General features: G+C 40.3%; 1 protein-coding gene across 2 annotated transcripts in view; it reads left to right on the forward strand.

Moving 5' to 3' along the window:
* The window catches only part of TRPA1 (transient receptor potential cation channel subfamily A member 1), a gene marked incomplete at its 5' end in the record, with an annotated part of 44,125 nt that extends 35,613 nt beyond the window's left edge, over nt 1-8,512 (forward strand). For both annotated transcript variants that reach the window (XM_084780392.1, XM_084780393.1), the window contains 6 exons: nt 183-312; nt 775-957; nt 2,275-2,343; nt 6,263-6,373; nt 7,532-7,629; nt 8,270-8,512. In XM_084780392.1, the coding sequence (XP_084636518.1) occupies nt 183-312; nt 775-957; nt 2,275-2,343; nt 6,263-6,373; nt 7,532-7,629; nt 8,270-8,480 (802 nt within the window). In that variant the 3' untranslated portion in view covers nt 8,481-8,512. The remainder of the gene's footprint in view (nt 1-182; nt 313-774; nt 958-2,274; nt 2,344-6,262; nt 6,374-7,531; nt 7,630-8,269) is intronic.
* Between the last annotated feature and the right edge of the window lie 1,557 nt (nt 8,513-10,069).

A 10,069-nucleotide genomic window follows, 5' to 3' on the forward strand; every position in this document is an offset into this window, starting at 1 on the left:
ATTTGCATTTATTTATTTATTCCAAAATGACAGGTTTGCGTTTATATGTTTATTCCAAATGATGGGCTTCAGTGATGTCATCTATTAAACCTGGTATCATGACTTACTCCATGATACATACTGAAAGAAACAACCTTTGACACCGTAGTGAGCAACTGTTTTTAATATTTTTACTTTTCTAGGTTTGAGAACTGTGGGATTTTCATTGTTATGTTGGAGGTGATTTTTAAAACATTGTTGAGATCGACGGGAGTGTTTATCTTCCTCCTATTGGCGTTTGGCCTCAGCTTTTATGTCCTCCTGAATTTCCAAGTGAGATATTTGCATTTCTAGTTGACTTCATCACTAATACTATTTTAATAGATTTTATCTTATGTATCTTTTAAATGATTTTATATCAATTTAATTTATAAACTTAAATTTAATTATTTATGATTCATTCACTTTACATACAAATTATAGCTCCCTCCCTCGTCTCTTCCTATCCCCAACCTTCCCCCTCCTCCCTTTTACCCCTTCACCTAGTTGAAAAACTAAAATTTTATTAGATTTTCCTCTAGTCAAAAAATTTATATTTAGGCACCAAAATTTGTTTTATGTTTACTTTGATGGTTGTAGTTTATTAATACTTAGCGGGACTGCATCTCACTAGATATACATGTGAATTAAAAAAAAATATTTGTAGCATAATTCTCATCATTTACTCATCAGAAAATCTTTTATCATGCTATGCAATTTTCATTTCCTGTTTTCTTTTCCTTTTTTTCCCCCCAGGCAGCCTTCAGCACTCCATTGCTTTCCTTAATCCAGACTTTCAGTATGATGCTAGGAGACATCAATTATCGAGATGCCTTCCTTGAACCATTATTAAGACAAGAGTTGGCATATCCAATCCTGACCTTTGGGCAACTTATTGCCTTCACAATGTTTGTTCCAATTGTTCTCATGAATTTACTAGTAAGTGATGTAGCTTTACTCACTACAGTAATTACTTAGACCATTTAATGATGATAAGAATCCTTAACCCCTCTAACATCTCTCTACTTGGGAGTATACTAGTCAGCTTTATGTTACTAATGAAACTATAGAAGGCAACAAACTTAGAAGATAAAGGTTAATACCTCCTGGCTGCCATAGTCCAAAGGCACAGAAAACAGATCATTGGATGTTTCTGAGTTCTGCCTCCCTTGCCTTCACTCATTGATTCTCACATCTTCCTGTAGTTGGCCTACATCTCATGGGTCTTGATCTCTATCATGGCAGTAACTGAAGAAGTGTGCTATCTCAGTTCTCTGTCAAATTTCCACGACAGATCACTAATTAAAAAGCTGATCATTTTGTTTTAACAGTGGACTGGTGGGATTTCTTTTCATGACTCTTTAGAAGCCTTAAATCAGTCCAAACCCATCTGTACTGAGTGCTTGGCTTACTGTCATCTTCCGTTTACCCGACTCCCCTCTTCCCCAGGACTGTTTCAGTCCTGGAACTCTTGTGCAGCATGGAAAACTCTCCCACCATAGGCCAACTCTTTCTGATCTTTCAAAGTTCATACTTCCTCCACCAATGGCTCCACTCCCATCATTTTAGTCTGAACTGGATGCTGCCTTCTTCTCTTATGCCACTCTTCCACTTTGGCAGAGAGAGACCTTGCCACAGTTTAAACGTCTAATCAGCAAGATAATAAATGGTATAAAAGCTAACGCCTTTGAGTAACTCTTCCATAAATAAGGACAGAGCATTCATGTACAGGACTCACACCGATGTGGAAAGCTGTGTGGGAACTGGTTATCCTTTTTTTTTTTTTTTTTTGTCTGCTATTCCTTGAGATGATATAGAAAATACTATGTATAACACGGAATCTGCTAAGACCAATATTTTAGACTTCAGGGCCCCAGAATGTTTTCCTCTGAAAAAAAAATCTTCTCTCATATATTACATCCTACCTGCAGTTTTCTCTGCCTTCCCTCTGCCTGGTCTCTCCCCCATCTCCCCTCTCCCAGTGACTCAGGCCCCTCCATCTCCCTCAGAAAAAAGCAGGTCTCCTAGGGACATCAAGTAAACACATAAGCTATAATTAGACCAGCTGACAAAGAAAAGACAAGAGTGAAAAGAAAGAACAAACGCATGTTGCTTATATACGATGTGTTCCATGAGGTGTGGCTGCTTATCCACCATTTATTTCATGGTGTTTAGTTCCTGAAGCTTGAGCAGAAAGTAGGACCAACTTTAAGTGCATCTTTGTTGTGCTTTGATTGATCTTTTGTCATACTACAGATTGGTTTGGCAGTTGGGGATATTGCTGAGGTGCAGAAGCATGCATCACTGAAGAGGATTGCTATGCAGGTAAGCACTATAATTATTAAACACATTGGAATCAACACTCTTATAATTATTTGTATATATATACAAGATTAACAGGTTTTTATAAGAACATAGTTACTTAATATGAATAGTTCTCCATGTTGAGGGGTGCCAGCTATGCCTGTTTGTGCACACAGTGGCATTCTTGTTAGATCCAGAACTTGAATAAATACCCTGAAGTAGTCTATTCAGAAAAATTGAGAAACTGTGCACAACTTGTGTCAGGTAAACTTATAGCCAACTGGAGATACCAACTTTACCTGCTGGACCAAAAGCAACACTGGTGTGAAGGTCTGAGGGTGTGTGTGTGTGTGTGTGTGTGTGTGTGTGTGTGTGTGTGTGTGTCTGTGTGTGTGTGTGTGTGTGTAGGTAGGTATTTGTGAGTATTATGTATGTGTTTGTGTATGTGTATAGGTGTGTGTGTATGCATGTGTGTAGGTGAATGTATCTGTATGCATGTGTGCATGTGTGTCTGTCTCTATGTGTTTCTAGGTATGCGTATGCATGTGTCTGTATAGATATATGTAGGTGAACATGTGTGTGTGTGTATGTATGTGTCTGTGCAGGTGTTTGTTTATATATGTGCATGTGAACATGTGTGTGTGTGTTAGTGTTTGCATTTGTGGGTGTGTAGGTTTGTGTATAGGTGTGTGTTTGTGTATGTGTGTGTATAGATATGTGTGTATGCATGTATCTGTGTGTGTGAGTGTGTGTGTGTTATACCAGGCTGACCTCAAACTCACTTTGCCACTCACTTTAGCCTTGAAATCAGGATCCTCCTACCCCAGCCTACTGAATGCTGGAATTACAGGCCTGGGGCATCATAACCCAACGGATACAAGGCATTTTGCCTTATTGCAGCCCAAATGTTCAGTGCAAATGCTCTCCTGATGTTTTAACGTATGATCACAGGGTCCCTCCACAGGTTTTATATTGAAGCTTTATTCTCTGTCTTATTTTGTTAGTCATTTTACCTCCTGTCACATTGTACACATGTTGTACATTAGAAAACTAATGTCCTGTGAATAAATACATGCACAAAAATATAGAATGAACTGTGACAAAGAAAAGACAAGAGTGAAAAGAAAGTTACATTATAGTTGTCTAGAAGCATGAATAATTAAGTACTCATGGTCATGGTGTGGTTCCATCCACCACTGACATATCTTTATCTTGGCTGCCCTGCAACTTGGTCTCGCAAGTTAAAACCAGATGAAATCTTTTCTAGTATACATTTTGCTCTCCTCACTGCCTCCAAGGCTTCAGAATTTCCCTTTCCTCAAGATGTAAGTTACTCCAATGTTCAAACAGTCTGGTAGGCAAAGAGGCCTGAGTAGAGACAGTGTTAAAATACCTTCTTTCCTGCCAGGCTGTTTGCACTGCCCAGAGGAATGGGGTGCATAAAAGTTGAAAGATGGTGGGCAGTGAACAGTGAGGGCCTTGAGATTTGGCTCAATGATAAAGGCTTTGGCTAGCATTTCAAGAGGATGGGCTTGAGTTTCAGCACACACACAGGCGGTGAGGCATCAGTGAGATTGCTCTGAAAACGATGGAGCTAGAAGAAGCCTGTGAATTGAGGAAGGTGCTGATATATGACCCTTGGCCTGGAAGGATGGATGGTGTGAGCAGGTGACAATTGTCACACAGGTGATGGAAAGCTCTATTTACAAACAGTGAAGGGAAGAAGTCTTAGGACGTAAAAAGAAGCATGGGCAGCAAATGAAATGTTGTAAGTTGTTGCATTAGTGTGTACAGAGTTGTCCTCAGCCCACTCTAGATGAGAGTAGAGTTTAAGCTGGCCTGCTACTTGTCTTGATTCAGTGCAAAAAAACTAGAGGGAAAAAAGGAGAGTGATTAGCCATCATTCTGAAATAGATGGAGTTCAGGGATCTGAGTAGACAGGAAGAATGACCAATGACCTTAGAGCAGACATGTCCTTTCCTAATATATCCAAAAAGCTTTTTTAAAACACCAGTGAGAATAAGAAAAAGGAATACTGGAAGCAAAAGCATAGATGAAATTGTCTTGGGAAAGCTGCTCACCTACTTGTCAACGGGTAAAGTTGGAAAGCATCATTCTGTGTTGTGTTCACTTTGCCCTTCTTACTGGACAGCAGGAGGCCTAGGTCAGCATGCCACTGTTCCTTCTTTTAGAAGAAGAGCAGCATTGACCAGCAAACCAGAAATTCATTCTCCTCTTCCTTGAGCTAGCTTTAAATCAACTCTCTACTTCTATAACTAAGCAAGAGCAAAACAGAACAGGAGCATGGCATGTTCTCCACAAACACTCATTTCTTTTCCCAAATCACTGCAAACCCAAGTGTAGACAGAGGACCTCGGGCCAGTGCATGCTGGGAGATGTGCTCTGTATAGACTTTCCAGTGCCTTTGGGACAGGCGCATTGAGAAGGGCTTGCACCAATGTGGTAGCTCCACTGTGGTTCCAGTTTCTGCAAGGCTGAGGACCCTACACAGTTCATAAATATTGATATCACTGCTAAAATTAGGAAAGTATATCCACAGAGCACACATTATCCTTCAGGATGGAAACCCACCAGTGAGCAAAGGAGGAAGTGCTGCTAAAGCCCAGTGGCCCCATGAGTTCTCATGGGCCAGACCCACATTGTTGTGGGCCTTTGCCTCCCAGGCTCCTCAAGATTATGTTTGAAAGAGGAAGTGTATCAGTTCCTTTTTAGACAATGAAGAGAGTTAGGGTGCCATAGCCTTTACCTGCTGATCCAAACTGGCCTTCACTAAGTAATTTTCAGTTGACTTTGACTAACAATAAAATATGTGACCTCTGAAAAATATATAAGGAAAAGGGAATGTTACTCTGAAGACCTAAGGGAGAAGTGGACTCAGCAAACTATCATAATAATCAAAACAAATATCTAACCATAATTATAAAAATCATAAAAAATACAGCATTTTTGAAAATGAAACTAATTTATAGTATATAAAGGGTGGTGCGCACCATAAGAATAAACCGAAACCAGATAGTAGCTGTTTCTTAGTGGGGGTACACTTCGTTTGAGGCTGTGTGTTAAGGAGGCCTTTATATCTGACCTCCCCGAATATACTTAGGAAAGCCATCAGTGAAATCCTAGATATTGAAAAGCTGTGTGGTCTTAGATTGGAAAGTGACTGCTGCTATGTGGTTGTCACAACAAACCCATCGCAAAGAGACATCAAGGGCTAGAAAAGAGTGAAAGACAAATTTGCTGAAATCAGGGCAAAATGAAACATTGAGGGCTCAGTGGAAGACTAGGAGAGCTCTATGCTAAGCGTGAGTGAGGCCTGGCTTGGATCCCTAGCACTGCCCCTCAAATGTTAGACATTCTGACAATTAAACTAAACGCAAGCTCAGAACAGAAAAAGTAAGAAGATGAAATACTTTATCTCCAAATAGAAGTTCTGCACCTGCTAATATAACAAGAAAAATCCACAGAAGGACGACAGCATGCCAGTTCCATCCTTTTGTTTTGTTTTGTTTTGTTTTGTTTTATGCACTTAACTGCACTTGTGTATTCACTTTATACCTCACCAGCTAAGCAATCCCTCCTCACCTGTCCTGGGTATATTGTAGCACTCAAACCTCCCATCCGTGCTACACTCTTAGGGTCGCTCCTTACACCCCAAGGAGCGAGGCTCTCTCCTTCTTCTTTATATCTACAAGTGGACTACAGTCGCTGACCACTACACTCCTGCCTGCTTACATTAAATTCTTTAACCACTTGCTTCACTCCATATGTGGACTGCTTTCCGGAGTGAGCTAAGGAATGGGGCAGGTAAAGGAAGCCCGGCAGCTCAGCCACTGTGTGTAAACTGAAACTCGGGACTCCAGAGGCGATTGTTTTAGATACTAAGTAATGAGTCTATCAATAAATCCAACATGTATTTTAGGTGGAACTTCATACCAACTTAGAAAAGAAGCTTCCGCTCTGGTACTTACGCAAAGTGGATCAGAGATCCACCATCGTGTATCCGAACAGACCCAGGCATGGCCGGATGTTAGTAAGTACTGTTAAAAGAGCATGCTGAGTAATGGCACGTGGCATCCATTCGCCATGCTGTCCTCAGCAGTCCCTCAGAAGGCTTCCAGTCTACTCCACTGGTGGGAAATAAGTGGTTGTAGTTTTGTAAGTGCGTAATACACTGTATGTAAGTATCAGGATCAGGATGCTGGGAGGGAGACAGCTGCCCATGCACAGCAGGACATCCCTGGAAGCCCAAGCAGGAAGGTAAGGTTGCTTTACCGTTTTGGTAAAGTTGTCTAACAGGGCAGGCGTTCTTCATTTGCTTTTCCTAATCATTTGCCACATACTTATATGAGTAGAGATCTATGTGTACTTGTAAGTGTAAATATAGAATGCAAAATACAGAACACACACACACACACACACACACACACACACACACACACACACACACGAGAATGTCTCCTTTAAAAGACATGTAAAAGATGCAAAAGAGTCAAACACCAAGGCAGGCCAATGCACTAGGAGAGGAAAGCTGTACTAAAAGCCCTAAGTCCCAGAACCTAACTCTGCCATGCCCAGGCAGCTGACATCTTTATGACTGTACGCGTTCTTTGTAGGTTCTTTCACATCTACCTCTGACTTTCTCTAGTGCACCATGACTTAACAGGCACTCAATTAGATTGGGGTATGACTCAGTGTTAAAGTGCATCCCTGGCACGTGTGAGCTTGTCTGGTTTGTGTCTGGGGCCAGAAAAATATAGGTCAGTAAGTTTAAAAAATTATTTACATGTAACTGCAGAAATGTCTGTAAGTGGAATGTTGTTTGGGAGTTGTCATGGTGGATGATGAAGCAGATCAGTTTCAAAGAATGAGCACTTTGTATATGGAACAGGACTGACATAATGTAGAATGGGCATCTTTCAGAAGAATTTGTAAAATGATAAAGCTTTTTCTTAAAAGCTCCCTCCCCCATTTATGCCTTCTATATAATTTGTATTTTTAATTTTTTTCTCTTACATATGACTTCACTGTAGCTTCTCAAGGAAGGCTAGGAGCTCTTTGAGACCCCAGTGGTAGCCTAGGAAAGTGCATCCTACTGAGCTTGACACGGAGGCTGAACTTTGATGCGTGCTCATGAAATGACTCCTGAATTTAGTTCATCTCTAGTAACAACTGTGCTTTTTGCCCACAGCGATTTTTCCATTACTTTCTTTGTATGCAAGAAACACGACAAGAGGTGCCAAACACTGACCCATGTTTGGAAATGGAAATATTGAAACAGAAATACCGGTTTGTATTTTTTCCAGCTATCTTCATGTGAGAAATCGGGTACAGTTTCTTTCTGGTACTAGTCTGTTTTATATGTGAAGTTAGGCTTTATTGACAGATGTTGCTCAGGCCCTCAAAATCAAGAGCCATGTTTTAGGACTCAGTTTACTTGCTGCCATTTCACCAACCAGTTTGCCCTCCAAGGAGCAAGTGAATGAGAATTAAAAGCTGATTTCCTTACTCCTGGATTCCTTACCATAAACTGTACTCTTCAGGAAACATTTGTGTTCATATATCATAACTATCATAAGACTTGAAGTATCATTGGATTAGCTACCTAGTAGGCAGGAGATCTGCAAGAGGGCTCTATAATTTCCCTGAGTTTAGATTGCCAACCAACTACTTAGCAACTATGCCCATGAGAAGACTGCTTAACCTTTCTATGCCCACTTCATATCAGTAACTGGAAACAACCACTAGTCACAGATGAGACTGTAACCTAGGGAGCCTGACTAGAATGCCAGGAACGGATGGCCACTATGAGGCTACAAGCTGAGCTCAGTTACCTGGCGCAGAACATCTCCTGTCCCTTCTCCTGGCTGCAGTCAGGGCTTCAAAAGGGTTGGAAGTAAGATCATGACATGTGTGTGCTCTTCTGCAGGCTGAAGGACCTCACGTCTCTCTTGGAAAAGCAGCATGAACTCATCAAACTCATCATCCAGAAGATGGAAATCATCTCAGAGACAGAGGATGAAGACAACCACTGCTCTTTCCAAGACAAGTTCAAAAAGGAGCGGCTAGAACAAATGCATAGCAAATGGAATTTTGTCTTAAATGCAGTTAAGACAAAAACGCATTGTCCTAAGTATTAGTCACCCAGATCTTTAGTGGGGTGTCTTATGGGAGTGGGGGACTTGCTTGACTTAATTCACTGAATGTCAGTTTTGTATGGGACTATCCCTTTTGACATGTTCAAGTTGGACCTTAATGAAGGGTAATCTCATTTGAATTAATAGAAAACAATATTGTTAGAATATACATTATGAAAGATAAGAACAAATGTAACTATTAAATTATGGCATAAATATTAATATTAAATATAAAATAGAAATTCAATAGCTATATAATATGAGATGCCAATAGTCTCAAGTATTAGATTCAGACTTCTACCATGTAAACTTTCCTCTGTTAGAGCCTGGGGTGGGACACTGTAATCTCTGATCCTACTATGACTAAATCAGTCCCACCCTCCTTCCTATTCCCATCATATTTAACATCACTTTGAGTCATATAACTGAAGTCCTAATTAGTAGAGTCTGATAAATATGCATGTTACAGCAGATACATGTTCCCTTTGTATTTATGCTCATAGGTTGTGCTGATTCACATAAGAAATGTTGCCTATGGGCTCATGCATTTTAATACTTGGTCCCCAGTTGATGATGCTAGTTAGGAAGGTCACACAGTCTTGCTTGCTGTCTACTTTCTGGGCATGGCTAGAAATGTGATCAGTGAGAGTCCTGGTCCTGTTGCCATGCCCTCTTCTTCATTATAGACTCTCTCTCTCAAACTGTAAGCAAAAATAAACTGTTTCTTCCTCAAATTTTTTTTGTCTTGGTAATATGTTATAGCAGCAGAAAGTAACAGATGCCAGTGATCTTCATAAAGGGTAAAACCAATACAGTCCTTTGTCGGGGACAACAATATGAATTTTTATTGTATTTAGCTTCTGAAAATTGCAAGTGCGCCTTCATCAGATCACCACATTTATCTTTTTCTTACAGAGTGTGAATTTACCACATACCCCAGCACTGAGCTTCATAAAGTGATTCTCATGTTTATTCATTCATAAACTCTAGAAGATATCTACTCATGAACATTACTCTGGCTGTACATATCCCTATGTGGACAGGGTTGTTTTGCGTGTTTTAGATACATAGATGGTATTGTTCTGTGTCTCTTTTTGTTTTTGTTATTTTTTTCCACTGCATGCTATGTTTACAAGATGAACTGCACCATATGTCAAATCTACTGTAGTGTCTAGTGGCTGTTCATTTTACTTTGTGCAGTCGTATACTTAACTAAGTCTAAGGGATGAACACCTTAGTGGTTTCCACCTTCTTGCTGCCACATAACATCAGTACCAATTCAACACTCAATGTTGCATAGCAACTTGACCTATTCATGGCCCAACAGAACACATGCAATGGAGGCTGTGTTCTATGTGTCCTCATCTTTGATGTGAAGTTTTCTGCTTTTCCTTAAAGTCCAAAAGCTATAAGTTCCCAATGCAGGAACAGTACCTAAGCACCTATTGATTATGATACTAAGTCCTTCACTGGCCTCACACTCCACACAGTACAGATATTCAGGGTCACTGAGCACATGTGAAGCACCATGGTTCATGTTGTGTGCAACACTGGAGGATGAAAAAAGATGTATAACAACCACCACTGTCTGA

Source organism: Acomys minous (genome assembly GCF_964271855.1).
Source record: "Acomys minous genome assembly, chromosome: 1".
In the NCBI taxonomy this organism is placed as follows: domain Eukaryota; kingdom Metazoa; phylum Chordata; class Mammalia; order Rodentia; family Muridae; genus Acomys; species Acomys minous.